The sequence below is a fragment of the Leptinotarsa decemlineata genome, unplaced genomic scaffold (assembly GCF_025532065.1).
Source record: "Leptinotarsa decemlineata unplaced genomic scaffold, Ldec_3_MD MMD2_tig00000133_RagTag_RagTag, whole genome shotgun sequence".
In the NCBI taxonomy this organism is placed as follows: domain Eukaryota; kingdom Metazoa; phylum Arthropoda; class Insecta; order Coleoptera; family Chrysomelidae; genus Leptinotarsa; species Leptinotarsa decemlineata.
The window spans coordinates 1,166,897-1,192,061 of record NW_027412542.1 but is presented as its reverse complement, the minus strand read 5'-3'; the positions used below and the strand labels follow the sequence as shown (position 1 = coordinate 1,192,061).

Below are 25,165 nucleotides of genomic sequence, written 5' to 3'. Positions count from 1 at the left end.
CATTTTGAAAAAAAAATCGTTTCTTGAAACTAACATTTTATTGCTTAAAAACGCTCTTTTTTAAAGATTTATTTAAGCCAGTACATATCGACGTGGTCGCAGAGACACCAATGATGCAGAACGCAGTAGACTGTGAGAATGCTCTGTTCAAAGTGAGTGCTGCGCGAGCTCACTGTTGATCAAAAGCAAGAACGTCTTGATGATTGTGAGCAGTGTTTGGCCAAGTTCAAACATAACAAACCGGAATTTTTGCGTCGATATGTGACACTGGATGAAACATGGATTCATCACTTTACTCGGGAATCAAAACTCAAAACGATCGTCATTTGAGTGGAGAGCAACTGGCGAACCTTGTCCAAAACAACCGAAAGCACAACAATCGGCTGGAAAGGTCATAAGCCTCGGTATTTTGGGATGTGCGTGGTGTATTGTTCTTCGACTATCTTGAAAATGGAGATACCATCAACAGTGAATATTTATTATATAGCGTTATTAGTCATTCAAACCAATGGCAAAATTTCATGAATTGGGCTTCGAATTATTAATAATAATACCGGCCTGCCGCGAGGCGCCCGAGACCCTAATGCACTTGCTATCAGCATGTCCAGCATATGCGATCTCGGCCTATATCCATCGACATAACGCGGCCCTTAGAGTGCTATATTACCATCTGCGGCACTCTTACGGTATTGACAAGAATACTAAGTTTTCACAATCGAAAAAACTATTTGTATAACTTGCATTTTGTTGAATGAATTTTCCTATATTTCTTCTTAGATCAGGGTCGATCATTTTTGAAACCAAAAAAATAATAGTAGGATGAAACTCATTAGAAAAGGAGGGGAATATGATAACAATGAAAGGAAAAATAAATTAGGGGCGATCTAAGTTCGGGAAGTGGGAGGGGGTGAGTTTTCAAGGGTAAAAATGGTGTATCTCGATTTCCGGCAAAACTACAAGTCTTGTGGAAAAAAGTTAAATGTTGTAATTACAATTTTTTCACATAACTTGAAAATTTATGTGAAAAATTCAAATAACCAAGTTTTTTGGTATTTTATTTTTATTAAAAAAAAATCTACGAAATTTGGTGAAAACTTACCTTTTTATGTCCCGAATAAACTGTAATTTATTTGATTCAAAATATTTATTTTTTCACCTTATTTTGACTTAATATAAAAAAAGAACCCTAATTTTCAATCGAAAATTCTCGCGTCAAAATATTAGCTTTTTTAAAAAAGTCGGTGTGCTTTTTGTTTGTTGAAATCTCTACTTTTTGATGGTGTAAAAAATATACATTGCTATAGTAAATGTTCTCAGAAAATGCAAAAAACTCGAATTCGATTTTTTTTTTGATTATGTATAATTATGAGCTATTTATTGAAATGTCCACTTCAATTACTCAGGAAAAATGTAAAATCTCAAGTCTACGAGTTATTTGTGAGAGTGAATAGACCAACGCATTCTGACGGCATAGTGAATTTTTAGTGCACAAAGTAATTTGACAGAAAAATGAAACGGTGGAAGAGATCATGTCGTATAAATATTTGGGCTATGTAGAAAAACATTACGCAGATAAAAATAAAAAACCAAAAACTTGGTTATTTGAATTTCTCATATAAATTTTGACGTTATGTGATGAAATTGTGAATACAAAAGTTGTAGATCTTTTTATTATCTACAACTTTGCCATTTAACTTTTTTCCATAGGACTTGTAGTTTTGCCGGAAATCGAGATAACCCATTTTTACCCTTAAAAACTCACCCCCTCCCACTTCCCAAACTTAGATCGCCCCTGATTTATATTTCCTTTCATTGTTATCATATTCCCCTCCTTTTCTAATGGGTTCCATCCTACTATTGTTTTTTTTTTCACTTTTTACCGTTTTTGAAGGCTTCAGCCCTGGTCAGATAGACTAAGGCTGAAGCCTACAAAAAAAAATTGTATTCGGATTGGTTGGACATGTGGAATTCAATAACGACGAAGATCATTCGTATATTCACCTTTCATCAATCAATCAATTTTCATTGTTCATTAAGGAAGTACCCGTCATATTTAAAAGGTGTAATACATAATAATGATCTAATTTTCGCCGTTTCAATTTACTTATCCTGACGATACATCTGAGAAGCTTGATTTTGATTATGAATCCTTACCTCGGCTTCAACAGTTTTCCAACAAGGTAAAATTTTTTTGCACCCGATCATAACATGAACTGTCACTATATTTTCACAGAACGGATTGAACACTTGATTTACTTTGCCGCGGTGCACAATACAATCCAACAGATACCGATAATTTACCTGAATTCGCTGTGGAAGGGGAAATATTCAGGCATGGCTGGTTTTCATTATTACATCAAATAAAAATCTTCAATAACGTTAAAGGAATAATTATCGTCGCCCGTATTTTTTCAAACATCGAATTAACCTTATTTAACGAAATTGCTATTCTCGAGGTTCTTTTCGATAGATAGTTTCAATAAAAATACAAAAATTATTCCAAATAGTTTCGATAAAACTGCGTTATTTTTACATATGCTAACTTGCACAACTGATATGGAATAATAATTAAACCGTTTGAACTCATTCAGTCAATAACAACAATGGAGTTTCTCGAAGAATTTAAACTTTCACGGTCAGAGATAAATGTGTCAAAGCAATTTTCAGGTTTTTTGGCCGTGGTCTGCAGGTTTTTATGTCTGACGTTTCGCCTGCGGTATACATCATCAAATGCGATGGTTTAACGGTCGAAGTGCACGAGTAGTTCTCAACGTATCTGCGTTGAGAATCACTACCGCAGTAATAGACAAAACGTCAGACATAAAACCTGCAGACCAGGCTGAAAAACCCGAAAATAGCTTTGACACAATGATGGATTTCTTCAAAATGAATTTCCATATTTCAGATGTGTCTAAAGCAGAATTAGCTATTACAAAATTATAAGATTGTATTGAGGTTGATTCAAGCGAAACCAGATACATTTTCATGACATTTGCATAATATTTTACATTGTTTCCAAATATGTCAAATATTTGTGCCAAATTTCGAGTTTTGAATGGTGCCTTCGTCAGAGAGAAAGTTGCTAACCTGTGGAAATTTGACAAACTTGGGAAAAAATTAATGTTCGAAATAATAATTTTCTTCATAAAAACTGCTTATATTTTCGATACAAGGCAAACAGTGAAACATAGTATGCTTTTTTCTTGTTTAGGGGCATTGTTTACGGAATAGTTGCCTTATGCTTAGGCTACTCAAAATTCTGGCGTTTTTGCATTTCATTAAGAACATGGAGTCCAAATTGGAATCATGAGGCGTTAAAACATTTGGGGGCCGAATCATTATATACGAGTATACCTACTTTTATATAGGAACATTTTATTCTACATGTGAGAAGCAGTTAACGTTTGGTTGTAATCAGCGAGATCTCTTGTTTTAGTAGCCTGCATTCGGTATATCGAAGAGAGATAGCTATACAAACGCGAGTCTTCGGCAATTTCTTAGATTCTGGGACCAATTGAATGTTTGACCGCATTTTTCAATATTTCGAAATCGATTAGTACTATTCTCCGGGAGATTCTGAAGAGATATCATTATTACAACTGGGTGAGTAGGCAAGTACAACCCTAACAATAATCAACAGAAAGCCTGTCTACCTATCGTGTTTATATTGTGATAGCAAAAATGAATTGGAATAGAAGAGATAACAAAAGGCATGAAAACTTTTGGAGACTTCTACCTCTTTACAAGAGGTTAGTTAGTTTAGCGACAGACACGACAGCAAAAACAAGCAAAAAAGTGAAGTAATCCAATGAAATGTGATATTGAAATCAAATTAGCAGTGTTTTTGAGTTGTGTTATTAACTAAGCCACTCATTAAAGAACCTACGGGCGGCGCAATATTGACAAAAATATTAAAAAATTTAGGTTGTCTTTTATGGATTTTTTTCCTGACGTTTCGCCGGCGCGAGTAGCTGGGATCTTCAGTTTACCTCCAATATTGTAAGAGATCACAAGGACAGCCAGTCGCACCGGAAAAATATCAGAAAGAAATTTCAACATACGACGGCCAAAAAAACCCGCAACAACAAACAGTTTCATTTAGGTACTGTTTCTGTGATTGTTCGTGAGTACAACTATTAGAATACATATCAATTTCGCATAAAATTTCATTACAGTTTAGCAGGGTTGGCAAAAACCAAGGTTTTTTTCAAAAAACAAAAAAAAAAGTTTCTTTGTTTAAACTACGTTTATTATATAATTATTATTATATAATTATTATATAATTTTTTTTTATTTGTTTTTTTCACCGTAGTGTGCGCTGGCCAGGCCCTATCCCCGAAGCCCCGGTACATTCGGGAGGGAGCGCCAGCATTATCAACCAATGACCACTCCCCACACCGTCGGGTAAGTTATCATTGGGTCCGAGAATCATGTGCCCTGAGCAAGTGCAGTGAGCCAAGAATGACAGCCTTCTGCATCTGTGCGGCTAAGATTTCTGCCTTAGTGCGGTAAACCGGTATGATTTTGAGATTCGAGAGTAGAGATGACATCATTCCACCAAGGACTCCAATAATCAGAACAACCATCTTGACAGCGTGATCTGGATAGAGTCTGTGGAGTTCGAAGAGAAAATCTCGATATTTTATCCGTTTTTCCTCCTCTTTTCTGACTATATTCGTCTCGCCAGGAGCTGAAAACTCCACGACAAATATCGTTTTGCACTGGTGGTCGAGAAGGACCACATCAGGCTTATTAGCTTGTATGAGCCTGAGGGTGGGGAACGAATAGTTCCAATAAATACGGCACTTCTCGTTCCCCACAACCAATTCAGTATCCCCCGGAGCGTAGGGCAACACCGGTGTCTCGTCAGTACCGTAAGAGTGTTATAGTTATATAATTATAGTTATATAATAATAATAATCATTATTATTTGGTTAAAACCAGGTTTATTTGATACAAAGTATCATAAGTTTAAATACTTTAAAAATCAATAAATTATTTTATAAAATAATAGTAATAAACAATGAAAAAAATTATTAAGACGATTTTTATTTTTATTTACACACACAAAAAATTAATTAAAAAAAACATCTTCAAACATAATAATATTCAAAATAACAAAGATAATGTATTAAAAAGATAACAAAATGAAGAAAAATTTAAATATTACTAGTTTAAAATTACAGTTCTTTCAATTGATAGAATAATTTAAAATATAATAATTTGAAAATTTTAATATCAAGTTTTTATTTGTAGTTTTTCGAGCTGTAGTTTTCATTATTAGAATAATATCAACAACATAGAGAAAAAAAAACAATTAAAAAAACGGTTTTTTTTCTTAAAAAAAAACCAGTTGGTTTAAATCTTGATTAAACCATGGTTTCAAGCATGGTTTCAAGCATGCAGTATTTTCTCTGCACGCTCTGGTGTGGATTATACTGGATGGCCCTAGTAGACTACAGCTCAGAGAGAAAATTGGAATGGAACAAAATAAAGTGCAAATCAATTAAAGAATGCAGCTATAATAATATAGATTTGGAAAAATCAACATCTATGCAAGAATTAAAAAAATATAGTTTTTCGACAACAAAATATAAACGTGTTAGGAATCACACGTTAAAAGGTAAGACCTCGTTAATCCTTAGCTCGCACAAGTTTCTCAACTTCTGAGAGTTGTCGTTCGTATGGGAGCGACAGCTGATTAACGGAAAAACAGATTTTAAAACAGATTTTTAAAACAGAAGAGGTGAAATAAGGAATATTAGTACAGAACATGTTCAGAAGTGAATATATAATACTGTTTCAAGAGTTGTGTCTGTTTGAATGTTATGTTGTTCATTTTTTTCCAAATTTTAATTATTTGCCTGTACTGTCAATATGATAAGGCCTGATGTGAATATTTGTCGAAAAATAATTTCCATTTAATCATACATTCTTATGAATATTATATGTATAGGTATTCTTTATGATTTCGTTGTTTTTGATACTTTATGGAAATAACTTGAGTGAAAAATAACATATGGAAATCATGTTTTTATGAAGCGTGAAATTTTATATGTAAATAATTAGCGGAATAATAAATATATACTCGGTTCGATATGAATTCATATATTTTGTATTTATGAATATATCATTCGTGATAATAGTTTTTCATTCTGGTGCAGATGTGCAATAAGAAGTATTGACATATTTTAACAAGAATAAGATTTTATCAGCCGTTTCGTAATTTTTGAAAAACATATTAATATTCCAAGTTTTTGGATACGCGGGAATATCTCCCGTGTTATTGGAAACATATTTTGATTGTTTTAATTTATTGTTTTTTTTTGGCGAGTTATCGAAAAACTCCAGTTTTTCTTGTTTTCGATTCCCTTCGTTTTCAATTCGTCTCGTTGGAGAGATAGTCGATATCGATATTCAATTTTGAAAGGCCGAATAATGATAGATGCTGACTAAATACTAAACATTTTGAGATTGAGTATAAAAATAACGAAGCTAATTGACCATATTCGAATAAATGGTGGTATTCACGATTCTCGTCACAAGCGTCAATGTTATTGTCATATTTGAACCATTTCATTCATTAGAGCTTCTATTCAAAATATTGAACCCGCTAGCCCTTCTCGAATACGGTCAATTTCAAATAGAACCGCAAAAATTATATGTGGCGACATCTAATGAAATAGGCTGGAGTTAAACGAATTGACACACATTCGGTGGTTTGAATATATAAAAATGGATGTTTGTTGGTTGGTTGGTAAGTGATACATCGCTCAACCGATCGAGATGAAACTTGACATGTATAAGTAATTTTTCATAGAGAAGGTTTTTAGGCTATCAGTTTTTCTGTAACTCGCCACTAGATGGCGCTGTAGAACAATTTTTTGAAAACCCTGTTCTATAACGCTGCGCACGCCTAAGTTCGTTGATTCTGATTCTGTCAAAACATTGGAACAGCATCGATACAGCAACATAGTACTAATTAGTACTATGCATGCATGGCTATGTGTCTTTCATCTTGAGTATCATCTATATAAGATTCGTTATATTCAAATTATTCTATAAATTAATGTTTGAGATATTTTATCACAAGGAATTACGAGGCAAAATCAAGTCTCATAGACTTGTTCACAAAAAACATTCCAATCACGATCAAAATTACTCCCAATGAAATGGTTAATAGTACAATTACTTTTCATATCACGTTATAGTAAACAGTGAATAAGAATACCAAAAACAGCTTCAAAATTGAGTAAATCAAATCAATTTACAAATTGGTCTTTCATCCTGTTGTACTTTGATAAATTAGGTAACTGTTTAAAAAAAAAGGCTGAGAGATATACATTTGTAAATTGACTCTTTCTCTTGATTATTTCATTTATTTATTTATAGGTACAGCTGCCAAACTGAGTCATGGCCGGTGAGAAACCCCTCCCTCAAGATGTGCAGTAGATGTGTAGAAATATGTTATCAGTTTGTTCCACCGGAAGGGATTCCAGTTCCCCGATCCTGTCCGGCAAATAACGGTACGTGCTGTGACGGACTGGCCAAGTGAGCGCGTCGTCAGCCAGCGCTTGCCAGCATCAACTTGTCCAAACGTGCCTGGGAAGTTTCTGTCTCACTGTTTTGCTACAGTATAACAATTTTCAAATGAAGGTAACTCATACAAACTGAACTGAGAGCTAACGGCAACAATGTTAAATGTTAGAACTAAATTCTTTTTATTGTCTATGCATCGCCATTGTAAATAATTGAAAAATAAGATGATTCCATAAAATTTGCTCCCCGTAACAAGATAGTTTGCTACAGTATAACAATTTTCAAATGAAGGTAACTCATACAAACTGAACTGAGAGCTAACGGCAACAATGTTAAATGTTAGAACTAAATTCTTTTTATTGTCTATGCATCGCCATTGTAAATAATTGAAAAATAAGATGATTCCATAAAATTTGCTCCCCGTAACAAGATAGTTTCCGCATATCGATAGGATGTACGAGCGAATAGGTGAACCATTTCGTTAAATACTTTGAAACATCGGTAAACTGATCAACACTTCGCAGGTCTATTATATTTGCGTCCATAAAATGCCATAACTAGTCATTCGGTTTCTTCATTATCGAGCGTCCTAATCTGCATAGGCGTGGTGTGTTCTGTTTCTTGTGAAGGTGACTTTGTTTTGTATTTATTAAATATATTTTATTATATTTATTAAATAGACTGTTATATTTATTAATTTTAAAATAGAAGATAGAGTTGGCCGATACTTGTTTTTCAAAATACATTATCATAGATTTTCATCACATTCACACTTACTTTATTGTGAGATAATTAGTTGACCTAGTCATTAAAGGTATAACTGTCATTAATTAGTTCCTAGAATATTATTAGTTTCTAGGTAGATAGTAATATTTCAAAAAGTATGTATAAATCATAATGTATGTAGAATTCAGTTTGTTAGTGAACACGCTTGAAAAAGCTACTGTGCAGCGAAACACGTGTTGCGGATTTGTTAATCTGTTCTAGTGATAATCTCACAATAAAGTGTTTTGTTCAAAATACATCAACTTTAAAATATTTTTTGAGGTAAGTAAACAACTGACAAATAGCTGAATAATATGATTGAATTTTATTATTTTTAAAGTATTAAGATGGATGCCGTAGCAGGTCCAAGTGATGTACAAAGAAAGCAGAAGTTTATGTCGTTAGAAGAAAAACAGATTGTCTGTAGAGTGTACGAAAATTTTAAAAATACACACCGTACAGTGGAAGCTGTAGCCCAATGTTCATTTTAACGGGAATATCCGTGTCGACAATTAAACGCATTGTACGTGAAAAATAGGTGACTGGGCTTGTGCAAGCTCCAGCAGTACATTGTCGTGGTAGAAAAAAAAAATTGAATTGGACGAGTACCAGAAAAATTTTGTACGCTATACCGATGGCTATACCATTCATTCTGTCTTTTTTGAGAATAAAGCGCCAACCCTCGAATTCATTAGGACAAAGGTAATGGATAATGATCTCATTCCAAAAATGAGCAAAGAGAAGTTAAGGAAAATAATAAAAGAAGATTTAAAATTTATATATGCCAAACGATCCCGTAAATCTGTCTTAATAGAAAGAGAAGATATAGTCTCATGGCGACGGAGATATCTTCGCTCTATTAGAGAAATGCGTTCTGGTCACAAAAATATTTATTATCTGGACGAAACGTGAGTGAATGCTGGTCACACAGTATCTAAGATCTGGCAAGATACTAATTTAATTAGTTATCGTCAAGCATTTGTGGACGGTTTATCAATAGGGTTGCGCGGACCAACGGGTAAAGGGCAACGACTAATTGTCGCCCATATAGATAGCGAGAGTGGCTTTTTAGACGATGGTGCACTAATTTTTTTCAACTAAAAAAACGGGGATTATCACGAAGACATGGACGCTCAACGTTTTGAAGGATGGTTTGGATCCCTTCTTTCACGAGTCGAGCCAAATTCAGAAATAGTAATGGATAACGCTTCTTATCACAGCCGATTAGTAGAACAGCTGCCAACTATGACCACCAGAAAAGCAGACATGCAGAGTTGGTAAGGACAAAAATGAATTCCATTTTCCGAGGACATGGTTGAGGCCGAGCTTCTGAGTGTCATTAAACAGCATCGCAACAGATATCGCCAGCATGTGGTGCATACAATAGCTCGTGCTGAAGGCATCATTTTGAGACTTCCTCCTTACCATTGCTAGTTAAACCCGATAGAATTAATCTGGGCTCAAATTAAGGGTTACGTAGCTCGTGAAAACGTGACATATGAAATTTCTGATGTCCAACGTTTATTAGAACTCGCAATGGAACGGATTCGGAAAGAATATTGGGCTAATGATGTAGCCCAAGTGATCAAGGAAGAAGAGAAAATGTGGAGATTGGACGGGATGGTACACTGTTTTCGACCAAATAATAATAGATATAAGTGCGACTGGGGATTCCTTTTCGGACGAATCAATGGATTCTGAAACTTCATAAGCATAACATGGGTAATTATTTCTTTGCTTTGTAGTTCTCTTTCTATATAAAAGGAACATAATAATAATTTTTTAAATTTTTCTGTTTTTTTGAAGTACTGGATTAGGCATAATAAGAAAATGTAATCAGTTTTACCATTGAAACCAGGTAGCGCCACCTACTATAACAATTTTCACGTAATTACCTATGTGTTTAAGTAAATAACAATATCATTTTGGTACGCCTTTGCAGAGTTGGTAAAAGGATTATCTGTTGGTCACTTCAAGTGCGACGTTGCTAATGAATCACCTTCAATTGAAAATTGTTGATAGTATATTCCATCAGTTGACAGCACGGTGTCAGAAGGTACCTATGAAAATGGACGAGGAAGCTGGACAAGTGGGCGATGCTACTGCCCGTCGCCATCAGGTGACGGACAGCGCCGTGCTGTGCTGTGCCGGACAAGTGAGCGACAAACTTTAAATTGAAAACAAAAGTTTTTATTCCCCTTTTTTTCTAATACTATCTTTGTCATACACTGTATAAAGCTTATCGCCCACTTGTCCGGCACAGCACAGCACGGCACGTGCCATCAAAATACGGATAGGATTGGAACAATGAAAATGAATAGACCAGCGCCCACTAGCCCGGCACGGCACAGCCAAGACCGTCTGCCACCGAAAAGGATTCCAGCTATCCGATCGGAAATACTGGAAAAATTCCTCCTCGTCTTCTTTCAGATCGTTGAAAAGATGATGAAACTCTCCCAGATTTACCCTTTTTTGATAAATGGGATGGAGCGACAACATTCTTTTTTGTGACTATTTTCCTCGAAATCGAACAAACAGCACCTTCAATATGCTGGTTGTCGCTGAACAAATGGGCGATGCTACTACCCGTCGCCATGAAGCGACGGACAGCGCCGTTCTGTGCTGTGCCGGACAAGTGAGCGACAAGCTTAATAGTCTAGTTCACATGTACTTTTTTTTGTAACATTTTTCAGCCCTGTCCAAAAATTACGACCAAGGTGTCATTCGATTCGTATTTTTACCTAGAAAGTTTAAGGAAAGGTCCGAAAACGCACCGATAAAAATAACAAAAGTTATAAACAATTAAGTGAAAAAAAAATGGGGCTTTATTTTTTTCTTAATATCTCGGAAAATTTTCAAAATTTTGGAAATTTGAAAAAAGATTTGAAAAGATCAATGAATTTGCGTAAAAAAAGTCTCGACTCCCGAAACTGTATCTCGATTACTTATAATTTTTACAGAGCCCTGAAAATAGAGCCAAAAGCGGGTAGTCTGGCTCGCCTTTCGTCACTCTGACATAAAAACAAAAAAAATTATTTAAACATATTAAATGTAAATATTAAGGAATGAAAAAATTCATGTAATGTTGAGATACATCAATAAACAATAATCCGCAGTCACAAAATTTTTATCCCAATATTAACGTTAATTATAAATTTGTTAATTAATAACTTTTTCTGAATAGAAAGTTAATATAAAAATCCCTATAATTATTAAACTAAAACCCTGGCATTTTTTTCCTTTGGTGAAGTTATCCTTAATAGGCAAAAAAATAGATTACCGTTGCCAAATTAAAAAAAATTATTTTCAATTTTTTTATTGACAATTGAAAATTATAATTTTATAAAAAATACATTACAATTTTTTTTTGTAATTTTTTATTGTTTCAATGTTTTTTTACAGCTATTGTTAATAAATTTATTATAAACAAATACATTGTTTATAAGCAATTCGAAAATTTTTTTTGCATTATGTTAATGGAAAAAAATCATGATTTTTAGAAAAAAAATGATTTCTTAAAAAAATCTTTGTTGCTAAAAAATGCGTTTGTTGATTAACAATCGTTTTTTGCAACTAAATATTAAAATTAAGAAACCGTTTTTTTTAAATCATAAATTCTATTGTTCTTTAAGGTTTTGAAAAAACTTTTTTTTTATTCTTTTCTTAATTGTTTATTTAAAAAAAATTGTTATAAACAAATTATTTTTTTTTATTTTTACAATACTTTGTTCTATAATAAAAGTAACTGTGTTTTTTTTAATTTATTCTATTTTTTATAAACTTTTAATATTGTGATACCTTGATACTTGTCTTTTTCATTCGCTCCTTCGCTTTTATAATTATAATAACTTTCAAACTATTGCACTTATGATAAATATGCTTCAAGTCTTTTTTCTTCATTATGAATTTATTAACAATTTAAGCCTTTTACTAAAGTTGAAGTCCTATTATTTATTTAATCATTGATCGTTATTTATTGAAAAAATAGCAACACATTTACACTCATTTAGGACGTATTACCAAGTTCAGTTTTGGATTGGTAATTATAATTTGAATCCGGAAGACTGGGGTTTGGTCAAATCTGAAACAATGTTCCTGCCGATAAAAACAACGGAAAAACTGGCGCCTGACGACTTACTTAAGCTGGTTAATTGTGCCTGCATAAAAGAGTGTAATAATCGATGTGAATGTAAAAAAAATAGAAAATAACAATTTTTTTATTTTGGCAACGGTAATCTATTTTTTGCCTATTAAGGATAACTTCACCAAAGGAAAAAAATGCCAGGGTTTTAGTTTAATAATTAAAGGGATTTTTATATTAACTTTCAATTCAGAAAAAGTTATTAATTAACAAATTTATAATTAACTTTAAAATAGGGATAAAAATTTTTGACTGCGAATTATTGTTTATTGATTTATCCCAACATTACATGAATTTTTTCATTCCTTAATATTTACATTTAATATGTTTAAATAATTTTTTTTGTTTTTATATCAGTGACGAAAGGCACGCGGAAGCCAGACTACCCGCTTTTGGCTTTATTTTCAGGGCTCTGTAAAAATTATAAATAATCGAGATACAGTTTCGGGAGTCGGGACTTTTTTTACGCAAATTCATTGATCTTTTCAAATCTTTTTTCAAATTTACAAAATTTTGAAAATTTTCCGAGATATTAAGAAAAAACTGAAGCCCCATTTTTTTTCACTTAATTGTTTATAACTTTTGTTATTTTTATCGGCGCGTTTTCGGACCTATCCTTAAACTTTCTAGATAAAAATACGAATCAGACTATAAAAGGAATAATTCCCAAAACAATTCTAGTTCCATTTTTTTTATATTCTCCATAATAACAATTCCATTCGAAAAAAACGAAAAATTGCATTATTGGTTTTCCCCGTATAACTCGAGAAGGGCGTGGGTCCCCTTTTTTCCCATTTAATCGTCTTCGAATGTTTGGAATATAGCAATGTTACCACATGATAAGAGAAACGGCCTATGTTGTGATATTTAATCCTTTTAAATTTTCATTGGAGTCTTTTCAGCAAATTGCGAAAGATATCAGTAATTTGTGTGAGTCCACCTGTGTCATGCTATCAGAGACATGTGTGCCATTTCCGTTTCTACGGAAATGGCGGAATAAATAAAACAATTGTTATTTTGTCGAAAGCTTGATATGTATTAATAACTTATGTAAAATCAACGAAATATTCTACTGCATATCTGACCATGGTAAAAGGTTCAATAAAGGTGTCACACCAAGATACTTCCTGTACTATAGAAGCTTCAGAGAAAGTGTAACCAATTGATTTGCACACATCTGTGAGAGGAAAAAAAAATATGAACTTTTTTATTTGAAGAAATACATTCATACAAATATGAATTTCACGTATGAAATTGAATATATCTAAGAGTCGCCATTCTTGCGATGTTCTAATACGAGTGTGAAGTTATCCACATCCACAAAGTACACTGAGAAAAAAATATCGCATTATTATTTTTTCATTTACCGACTCTGCACACCTAGCATTTTTCAATATGATACGCTTATTGACTGAATTAGTAAAAAAACAGAGCCGTCTTAGTTTATTAAACTGTCTGAAGGGGTGAAAATAGGGTGGAAATATTTTAAAAAATCGTAACATGAAAAATCAAACTTTGTACACCTACAAAATTGAGATATGTTATTCCTGATGATCTATTCGACAAAAAAAACTTCACGTCATAGTTTTCCAGGCCGTCTGAGGGGGTGAAAATAGGGTGGAAAGAAAGTTGGAAAAATCATTTGTTCGAAAATTGAATGTGTACACCTACAAGTTTGAGATATGTTATCCATGTTGATCTATTCTACAGAAAAAAACTTCACGTCATAGTTTTCCAGGCTGTCTGAGGGGGGTGAACATGGGGTGAAAATATCAAAAAATGTCTCAACATGAAAAATCGAATTTGTACACCTACAAAATTGAGATATGTCATTCCTGATGATCTATTCGACTGGAAAGACTTCACGTTATAGTTTTCCAGGCCGTCTAATGGGGTGAAAAAATCATATATTAAAAAAATGAGTTTGTACACCTACAAGATTAAGAGATGTTATTACTGACACCCGATTTGACGAGAAAAACTTCACGTTATAGTTTTCCAGGCAGTCTGAGGGGGTGAAACTGGGGTGGAAACTTGAAAAAGTCATATATTCAAAAATTGAGTTTGTACACCTACAAAATTAAGATATGTTATTCCTGATGATCTATTCGACTGGAAAAACTTCACGTTATAGTTTTTCAGGCCGTCTGAGGGGGTGAAAATGGGGTGGAGACTTGAAAAAATCATATATTTAAAAATTGAGTTTGTACACCTACAAGATTAAGAGATGTTATTCCTGATACCCGATTTGACTAGACAAACTTCACTTTAAAGTTTTCCAGGCCGTCTGAGGGGGTGAAAATGGGGTGGAAACCTGAAAAAATCATGTATTCAAAAATTGAGGTTGTACACCTACAAGATTGAGATATGTTATTCCTGACACCCGACTGACGAGAAAAACTTCACGTTATAGTTTATCAGGCCGTCTGAGGGAGTGAAAATGGGGTGGAAACTTGAAAAAATCATATATCTGAAAATTGAGTTTGTACACCTACAAGATTGAGATATGTTATTCCTGACACCCGATTTGATGAGAAAAACTTCTTATATTATATATATATATTATATAATCTTATTATTGTAGTTGTCCGGACGAACGTGTGAAATATACCGAAAGTTTGACATATAACAAAGAGTTTTCTTTGTAACTGCCCAGCTATTGACTGCAACCTCACAAATAGAACCGATTCATAGTTAATACAGCCACTAATTCTTCTGCTATATATATATATATATATATATATATATATATATATATATATATATATAGTATAATCAACTAAAATTGAGCTCTACCCCCCCTCCATCCGAAAGAATAGCAGTCACCTTGCAGTCTGGCAGGGTTACTGACATGTCACTTAGTACATTTATTCGTTAAAGTAATCAACTAACAATGAATACGGCATAAAAAATATTTACCTGGGTATTCACCTGGGCTTTCACCTCCACGGGGTCACTGGTCATTTTGAATCGCAAAAACTTTCAAACAACACGTACACGAAAAAGAAAGAAAACATTAATACCGAGTTGGATTTATAACAAAATGTCTTGATTACATTGGACCAAACATGCGCAAACTCCCCATCAAACACAATCTTGCCTTGATCCTAGACAAATAATATGTCGTTGGGATATTTAAAATTGATGTCATAAAAGCATAATCCAAAAAAGTTTTATTTAAACTTTTGCGTAAGCACTTGATGTGTATGTTCATTTCGTAAATCGATCGCTTGATATGAAAAAAAAAAGGTGGCAAATATTAGTGTTGACTATTTCCACATCAACAAAACGGTTAAAAGTTATAGTAGTAGTAGGCACTAAATTCTCAGAAATATTATTGTATTAAACTAAAAACATTGTTGTCAAGATTGTGATTCTATATATTTTATCATAATTTTTCCTCATTTGTTTAGTATAAATTCCATACGTCACTGTAAGAGACAGATTTTGTTCGTTTTAATGTCATATGTTTTTGTAGCTCCATATCTCAATAAATATATATTTTACTGTATCGTGGTATATACTGATCGATAGAGAATTTTGTACTCTGTACATTGATGTTGTTCATCGAAAATCATCAAAGGACAAAATATCCTTATCATATGCGAGCGCTTTCGATAGCAGGCTGTGCTAACATCTTCATGGATATACTCAAACTGCAGTTTGAGGGTAAAATTTTAATTCTGTATATCTCTGAAAACACTATACAACTCAGTTCATTACCTCCGACAGAGAATGCAACAAAATAACATATTATTAGAGTTAACTTGCAAGTTTAGCAGAAAAATAATACAAGAATAACTCTTGAAGAATGGGGTTCTTGTTTGTCATCTTAATTTCGGACGAGATTGGATTCAAAATCCCTGACTATTTAATCGTGTATGGTTCATTTGGATCTGTATTTTTGGTGTGGATCACGGCCGAGATTTCTCTCGCCGCCAGGAGTATCCCTCTAGGCGGGATGATTTCCTGATGATGGTTCTTGTATGGCCTCGAGATTTATTATAATCTCACCCCGTAGCGAGGCCTTTGAGGCGTTCAGTTCGTCTTGGTTGAAGGGGTGTTTACCGTCAGCATAGTTAGCAGGACGGGGCAGTTCGTCAGCAGTGTCTGCAGTTGGTCGAAAGCCGTGCATAGTCCATCGACTGAACTGGGGTCGCTGCTTTTTGTAGTTTTAACGGCCCCCGCATATGAAACTCCGTTTTTGATTGTACTTGGTCGTGTCGGCCTCTGGGTCTCTGGGTTTGTTATTACCCTTTTTGTTTTTCGGATGTTCCGGGCATCCTTGGAAGTTGGCTGGGTGACCCCCTTTGCAATTAAAGCATTTAGCCGGGGCTTGCTTTGGCTTCTTACACTCAGCCGTCATGTGGCGGCCGGCACATCTTAGGCATGCAGGTATTGCCTTGCAATTTCTTTGCGAATAGCCGAACTTTTGGCAGCGGTAGCACTGCCCCACTGCTGTTCGGGGTCGTTGTGGTCCGCTTTTTACTTGTACGTAAATATTGCTCTGTTTCCTGGTAACGAGAACCAATACGAGCGGGAGTGGCTTTTGTTCTGTTTCTTTAGCCTGGCTATCGAAATAATGTCGAAACCCTTGGCTTTTAGGTCATCCTTGATTACTTCGTTTTCGAGAAATTCGGGAACGCCTCGAAACACTTCTCTTAATGGTTCCTGCATGGTATAAGTGTGGTGCGGGATTTTATCTCTGTCAAGTTTCCTGACTGTTTTACGAAAATCGTCTGTGCTTGCCGGTTGGACTTGTGCGATTTCATTAAATTTCGACCACTTATCTTTCTGTCTGATAGTGATCGGTGGTGTTTTTTTTTTTTCGGAACGGTTGCCCGTGTTGTATTTGGCATCGCGGCCTCCTCGTCATGTGCCTCAGTTTCCATATCCTCCTGAGTATGGTTTTCCTCTGGTTTTGGGGCCTCATTGGTTGCCTGGACGTCTACGTTTTCAGGGGTATTTGTCCTGAGTTTTTTGGGTTTCCAAGACGGTATTTCCGTCTTCTCTGTTTTTGGTACTTCGCTTTATACCTGCGATTTGGTCTTATAATTTGCTTTCGGTTTTTTGGGAGACTCTATCTCCACTGGGCGTTTTTTGTTTAAAATCGTATCTTCTTCAAGGCTCTCGTCAGTTGAGTAGCCTGAGATGTCGTGCATTTCGTCATCCATGTCGAGGCAGGCTCTTCTCTGTTCTATTTCCTGTCTCTTTTTTCGCATATGTTCCTTAGGTGAAACATCGTAAAGGTCTAGCAATTTGGAACTCATTGCTAGTACCATTTCTCTTTTTTCATTACTGGCATTAAGTACAAATGCATCAATAATCTCATCCATATTGGCATGTTATCACTTCGACTGTTCGAGTGTGTCTTATATGAAGAATGGGGCTGACAAAAAGGTAGCTACTTAAAACCAATCAGCCTGCAGCCGTTTGATAAAAAAAAAATTGAAATCCATTTTTCTTCGAATAATTGAATTATAAATTACATGTCTACGATTTCTCGAAGACGCTTTAGTACCATCATTGTATATTATTCATCAAAAACAACGTTAAAGTTTGTGCTATTGTTATCAAGTAACTCACTATTATTATTTCAATGAATCTACGAAGAATGTTTTCAAAAGAAAAGATACCAAAATTGCATTTCTTATATGATTATCATGCATATTGTTTAAACAATATAAATAATTCTGTTCCCGCTTCAAAAGATTTCTGATTTAATCTAATATATAAAAATGGATGTTTGTTGGTTGGTTGGTTGGTTGGTAAATGATAAACTTCTGCATCGCTCAACCGATCGTGATGAAACTTGACATGTATAAGTAATTTTTCATAGAGAAGGTTTTTTAGGCTATCAGTTTTTCTGTAACTCGCCACTAGATGGCGCTGTAGAACAATTTTTTGAAAGCACTGTTCTACAACGCAGCGCACGCCTAAGTTCGTTGATTCTGATTCTGTCAAAACAATTGGACAGCAGCGATACAGCAACATAGTACTAATTTGTACTACAACTACCAAATTCTACGCGGGCGTAGCCGCGGGCAACAAATTATACTTTATCTTATAATTACTTGTATAATATAAAAATACGGAATTTAAAAAAAATCTACCAAATCGTAGCTGTTTTTCATAGATATATTTCATTTTTTCGTGATTACCAGTTTATTTGACAAAAACTTTAAGAATTTTATGTTGGCACATCCTCATTATAGGAAGTAAATACAAATATTCATCAATGAACTTCTGAATAACGTAAATTATGAAAAATATACTTTCATAAAATAAAACTCTTCTTTGAACATGTTCTGCTATTTTAATGATTTTCTGTTGATGCTATCTTGATTGGCAAAATGCGCGTATTTTTGTTATGGTGTGGAAACAGTGTTTCTAACTGAATATTGAATCATATTTTCCCGAGACCAGGTGGAAATGTTTGGTTCTCATATGGGACAAAAGATGAGTGGAAAATCATGATGGATTATTGAGATTCAAATAGATTTATAAAGCAATCCAGTAAACATTGGAGAAATTCAGTGATAATGCAGACTGAAACACTTTTGGCAGTAACATCTGTTTACCGTCGATCACCTCCACCCAATTTGTTATAAGTTTATGTTGTTCATCTGTTTTATTTTCACCCACTCTAGGCACATGTAAAACTTCAGCTTCCTTTATGTGATCCATCATCAGCTTTAGATCATATTGATTTTATTTTCTAATCACTGTCGAGGAAATGAGGGAAAATTATGATACTGTGTTTTGTTAAAGATTGAAGTCTGCAAAATATTTACTTATATTCAATGACCTTTTGCAGTTGCAATCCCATTTTTCGATGATTTTATTGATCATAATCTTATGAGATTCAAAGATTATAGGTTAACTTTGTGTCAACTTTGTGGTAGGTCACTTTAGTGAGAATGAATACAATGCTGATACTTTCGTTTTGCATGAAACATTTTTGGACTCGAATCGGAGATCAATATCGCGCTGCTATACAGGGCAGTTTGGCCCTGTCACTATACCAATGAATGAATCATTGCGTAATATTGCTATATATTTAAAAACTAATAAATTGAAGCTATATGTAAACAAAACAAAGGCTATGATACTTACTACACCGTTTAAATACAGAGAATTAGATTTTAATCAAATTGAAATAAAAATAGAAAATGATAAAATTGAGCTCATTACTGAATTCAAATATCTAGGATTCATGTTAGACAATCATCTATCAATGAATAACCATTTCACATACATACAGAAAAAAATTTTGAAGAAATTATATTTTTTCACAAGAGTATCCCAACACTTAACTATGCAATCACGGATAACTGTATATGAGACACTTATACAACCACATTTTGAATATTGTCCCACTCTTCTATAAACAAGTGATTTGAATAAAATGAGAACACTACAAAAACTACAGAATCGCGCAATGAGGATTATTTTGAGATGTGACAGGAGTACCCATATATCTTTAATGTTAAATACTCTAGAATGGATATCTATAGAAAGTAGGCTTACATATTTAACGATGATTTATATTTACAAAATGTTACATAAGCTTCTACCCTCATATTTTGACAAATTTGTAATTTTTAATAATCAAATCCACCAGTATAATATTATAATAAAAAATAATTTGTATGTGAATAATCAAACAAAAACATTCAACACTAAAACATTAATGTTCAAAGGATTTATTAAGTGTAACAGTCTACCTGAAAATATAAAGTCTTCTAACAGTCTTATTCTGTTCAAAAGAAATTTATTAGATCATTTGAGAGACCATTAAGGTATTATGTGATATTTTTCATATTTTATTTAATTTTTTTATATTTTCAATTATCGTAGGTAAGACTACTTATTAACAAATATAAGTAGATCTTTTTTGTATTATTGTATTTATATGTATATTAATGTTAACATTACTATCATTGTTGTATATTATGATGTATCCTATTTGAATAAAGCATTTCATTTCATTTCAATATATATAGGCCAAACTGCCCTGTCACTATACCTGTATAGCAGCGCGATATTTTTCACCTCATAAGAGATTGAAAATTCAACTCAACTGGAGAGAACAGACTTAATGGTCTGGCTTTAAATTTATGTTACTGTGAAAGAAGTGATTACTAGCCATTGATTGCTTTGAAATTTTGTTAATTAAATAAGTAGTGTATCCACCCTCCTCTCGCACATTTTAAATATCAACCATCCATTGATTTTCAGATTATGACAATTTTCCTTAAACTGGAAAAAGTATTTCTACGGCGGACCCAAATATCTTGCGGCAACAAAAGTTTCGACGCGACGCTTTAATTTCCATACACTTCGTATTTATAACCCACTCCCTTCCCGAAATACATTCCTGGCTATGAACTAAAAAACTCTCATTATATTGTGGGCAGAGCCGGATTTAGGGGAGAGCAGGTGGGGCTGCCGCCCCGGGACCACTACAGAAGAAGTGCCTCCACAATAAAGATAAAAAAAACAAAATTTGACGAGTTATGTTCCGTTACGTTACGTTTTTTTACTACAAATACTTGCACAAACACAATTATATTGTTATCGATCATTTCAGTGGCAATCCATTTTTTAATGTGTAATCTTTACCCATGAGTTAAATATAAATAAAATAAGTAAAAAAAAATCGAATAACGGTTGACCCTGCATGTCATCCTTAGAACTTCTCGCTTCTTCAATATATAGACTAATTAGTTTTGAACAAATATTTTTTATAGCAAAAAATTAAGGGGCTTCACTCCTTTGTTGCCCCAGGGCATCCAAACTATCAAATCCGGCACTGATTGTAGGTATATAAGTTCTATGAATCATTTACAATCGCAGATCTCATTATTTTCACCAACATTGTTCTACCCGCTACCGAAAACAACGTCATATAAAAGATCCTCAGATAAATATGCCAATTTCTGAAATGTCCTTCCGCACGTTTCTGATAATTTTATTCACGCAAAGATGTTGAAAGAAACACATAAAAGTAATTCTGATATAAATGTGGTGTTTGATGAACTAATCATATACTTACACATTTTATTTTATTGTTTACGCAAGCAACATTCGCCGAATGAAGATGGAGATATTAATTGTCAGTTGTCCACAACAATGTCTTGTGAGTACTCAAAAAAACTATTTCATTGTATAACCAACACATGGGCTTAAATTTACCCGGCTTAAGAAAAAAAAGCTTTTTTTGTTCAAAATTATTCATCATCTCCATCAAGAGCCTCACAATCATTTCAGTACCGCTTTTGTAGAACGATTCATCTTTTGCCTCAAAATAGGCCTCAAGCTTCATTCGAGCAAAATCTCTTACCGGTGAGCATTTTTTGAGGTCTGCGAACAGCCAGTAGACGCTGGGAGCCAAATCTGGCGAATACGGTGGATGTGGAAGCGATTCGAATTTCAATTCATGCAGTTTTACTATTGTTTTGATTGACTTGTGACACGGTGCGTTGTGTTGTAGTTGTTTCTTTGCAATTTCGGCCTTCATACGCTCCAATAACGCTATATAATATTCACTATTGATGGTATTTCCCTTCTCAAGATGGTCGATGACAATTACACCCGAAAATACCGAGGCCATAACCTTTCCAGCCGATTGTTGTGCTTTTGGTCGCTTTGGACAAGGTTCACCAGTTGCTCTCCACTCAGATGACGATCGTTTTGATTCCCGAGTAAAATTATAAATCCATGTTTCATCCAGTGTTACATATCGACGCAAAAGTTCCGGTTTGTTATGTTTGAACTTGGCCAAACACTGCTCACAATCATCAAGACGTTCTTGTTTTTGGTCAACAGTGACGTCGCGCAGCACCCACTTTCAACAGAGCGTTCTCATAGTCAAATACTCATGTAATACAAAGCCAACTCGTTCTTTTGATATCTTTACAATGTCAGCTAACTCACGCAACTTACTATTCGATCATTCAAAACAATTTTGTGGATTTTTTTATGTTTTCTGGTGTTACTGCCTCATTTGGACGTCCACTGCGATCTGCATCATAGGTGTCTCTACAACCACGTTTGAAGTCAGCAAACCAACGTGTGAATGTTGTTTTTGATAGACCGGAATCCTTATAACACCTTTCAAGCCATTGCTTCACTTGAACGGTATTTTTCCCATAAAGAAGCAATGTAAAATTACAACACGAAAATTGTTTTTGATACATTGTTTAGAAAACAACAAAAGTAGTGTCACCCTTAGCACAATAACTCACAAACATATGAGTAGAATATCATGAAATTTCAACAGCTTTCTTTTGAAGGTTGGTAGTAACTGAAAAAGCGGTGCATGCAATAGACAGATAGGTTGTGGAACATCCTGTATGATGAACTTTTTTCTCGATGGAACCCGATGGAACTGATTTGGTAGAGTTTGCAGACGACGTGGCAGTAGTAGTGGCAGCCGGAAACGAGAATCTCCTAATGAATGTAGCAAATAGAGCAATACTACGACTATCGAAATGGATTAAAAGTAGGCGCCTGAAAGTAGCCCCAGAATAAACCGATGCCGTGCCCCTGAAAATTAGGGGTAATCAATTTCGATATCGACGGAACACAGATCGGACTGAGCAAGGCGGTAAAGTACCTGGGAGTATGGCTTGACACTAAGCTGACCTTTGCAGAGCATATAAAACAAAGTGTACTCAAGGCTGAGAAAACAACTATAGCGCTAGCAAACCTGATGCCCAATATCGAAAGCCCCAGAGCCTCAAAGAGACGAATTATGTCAAATGTAGGTCATTCACAGATTCTATACTGTTCACCATCCTGGTACACCGCAATGCAAAACAAGAAACTAGTCCAGAAATTAACAGCGGTGCAGAGAAAAATGAACGTTCGAACGTGTAGTTCATATAGAACGATATCCGCAGAGGCAGCATGCGTTATAGCGGGGGTTTCACCGATAGAAATTCAAGTGCTGGAGAGAATCGAACGCTACAGTGGTCTGGAAAGAAATGCAGCCAGGGAAATCTCATGCGTAGGTGGCAACTAAAAGGGATAGTGGTCTATATGGGAGATGGACGTACCGACTCATTCCAAACGTAGAGAGCTGGGTTAACTGACCCTTTGGAGAAGTAGACTACTACCTTACTCAAGCACTTTCTGGGCACGGCTGCTTCGGTAAATATATGTTCGACAGAGGAAGATCGGAGTCTGCATCCTGCATTCAGTGTCAGGTAGATGATGATACGGAGCACTCGCTTTTTGCATGCTTAAGATGTACTGAAATGCGTACGGAATACCACCGAGAAACGGAAAAAATATTTAACATCGAACATAAGATTTCAAAGGAGAAGAGACCTCATGGGACTGTGCATACAAAGTAGTGAGGAAAATTATCGAGACAAAGGAAAGGGAGAGTAGAAGTTGAAGGATCTAGTTTTAATATTTTTTTTTGTTTGTTTGTCCAATACTTTGGGTTTCATTAATTTTATAGGGCTGTTTAACTTACAAAGGTGTGTCAGTCCTCATGCAATACACATATTGTAGAATATAGTTGTATGTAGGTATAACTATTTTTAGGTGTCTACATTTTCTAAATATTGTAAATTTTGTGAATTTCATTTTACTATGTAATTTATTATTTCGGATAATGTATTTACTTATTTATTCATGTAATTAAACCGCAAGTTTGTATGGATAATAATAAATCTATGTGTTTGGCCCGACACTTTTTAGCCCAGGTAGTAAATGTTCGTCGACATTGTCATGGGAAGGGGCCACAAGCCCAGCAGGAAAATTCTAAACGCACTCTGAAATCCGTGCTTAAGTGAAAATGACAATGTATGTTGGATTTAACTTATTGAATTATATTCAATTGAAAAATTGGAATTGGGAATTTTATCAACAAAGAGTGCCAAGTCAGCCGAACACTTCCAATGAAAGTATCGCGCCTGTTTTTTTAGACCCTATCCACACAGGCGTACAAGACAACGTGCCGCAAATTATTCGTTGAGACTTAGATACGGACATTTTTGAATGGAGACATTCGACTTTACGTGACCTTGAAATAAAAAACAGGAAAGTTCATAACTTGGTACTCCATTCTTGTTTATCTGGTAAACCAACATAAATGTGTAGATAAAAAAGTGATAAGTGCCAAAATACGTAGAGAATATTCAAAATGTATTCTATATAGTTAAGGCTACCTGTACTTGGAAACAAATAAATGTTTTATTTTTGAGAAAATCACTTGGAGAGTAATTCCGCGTGGTAATTGAACAATATACTTCATCAGTGTATTTTATAGCCATATCAGTTCAAAATTATCAGAGATTAAAAATATTAAACACTAGTATTCAAGATTCAATACAATTTCATGTAAGGTAACTTCAAATTTCATCAAAGTTTAAAAGTGTACAGTGACTAAAAACAATAATACAATAATTTCAGTATGACCACTTAAATCAAATGTAAATTAATCTGACTCATGAATAGACAAAATCTACCTAGGTGTGTAAATATGGCAAATTTCTTATTGGTCACCCCAAAGTACTTGTTGGTGAAGAAGAATACGATGTTTCTCTCTCCTCCATCTCAGGGCTTTCACCCTGTTCTGTCACAAAAAACGAACAAATGAATGTTTGTTCTTTGTCAGACATGTGGTGAAAACTTCAGCTCTCATAAGTGCTCACATTCCGATGAAGAACGAGCATTAACTGGGACCTGGGTGATTGAGGAGAT

General features: G+C 34.4%; 1 protein-coding gene across 3 annotated transcripts in view; it reads right to left on the bottom strand.

The window, feature by feature from the left end:
• The window catches only part of SPoCk (Secretory Pathway Calcium atpase), an 88,282-nt gene that overhangs the window by 59,540 nt on the left and 3,577 nt on the right, over positions 1–25,165 (bottom strand). Inside the window, exon 1 of one of the 3 annotated variants that reach the window (XM_074172496.1) lies at positions 15,365–15,489. The exons of 1 other annotated variant lie outside the window; for it this stretch is intronic. In XM_074172496.1, the coding sequence (XP_074028597.1) occupies positions 15,365–15,409 (45 nt within the window). In that variant the 5' untranslated portion in view covers positions 15,410–15,489. Of the gene's footprint in view, positions 1–2,154; positions 2,308–15,364; positions 15,490–25,165 lie in introns of those variants that run through there. One more of the 3 variants, XM_074172495.1, reaches the window with a different exon arrangement.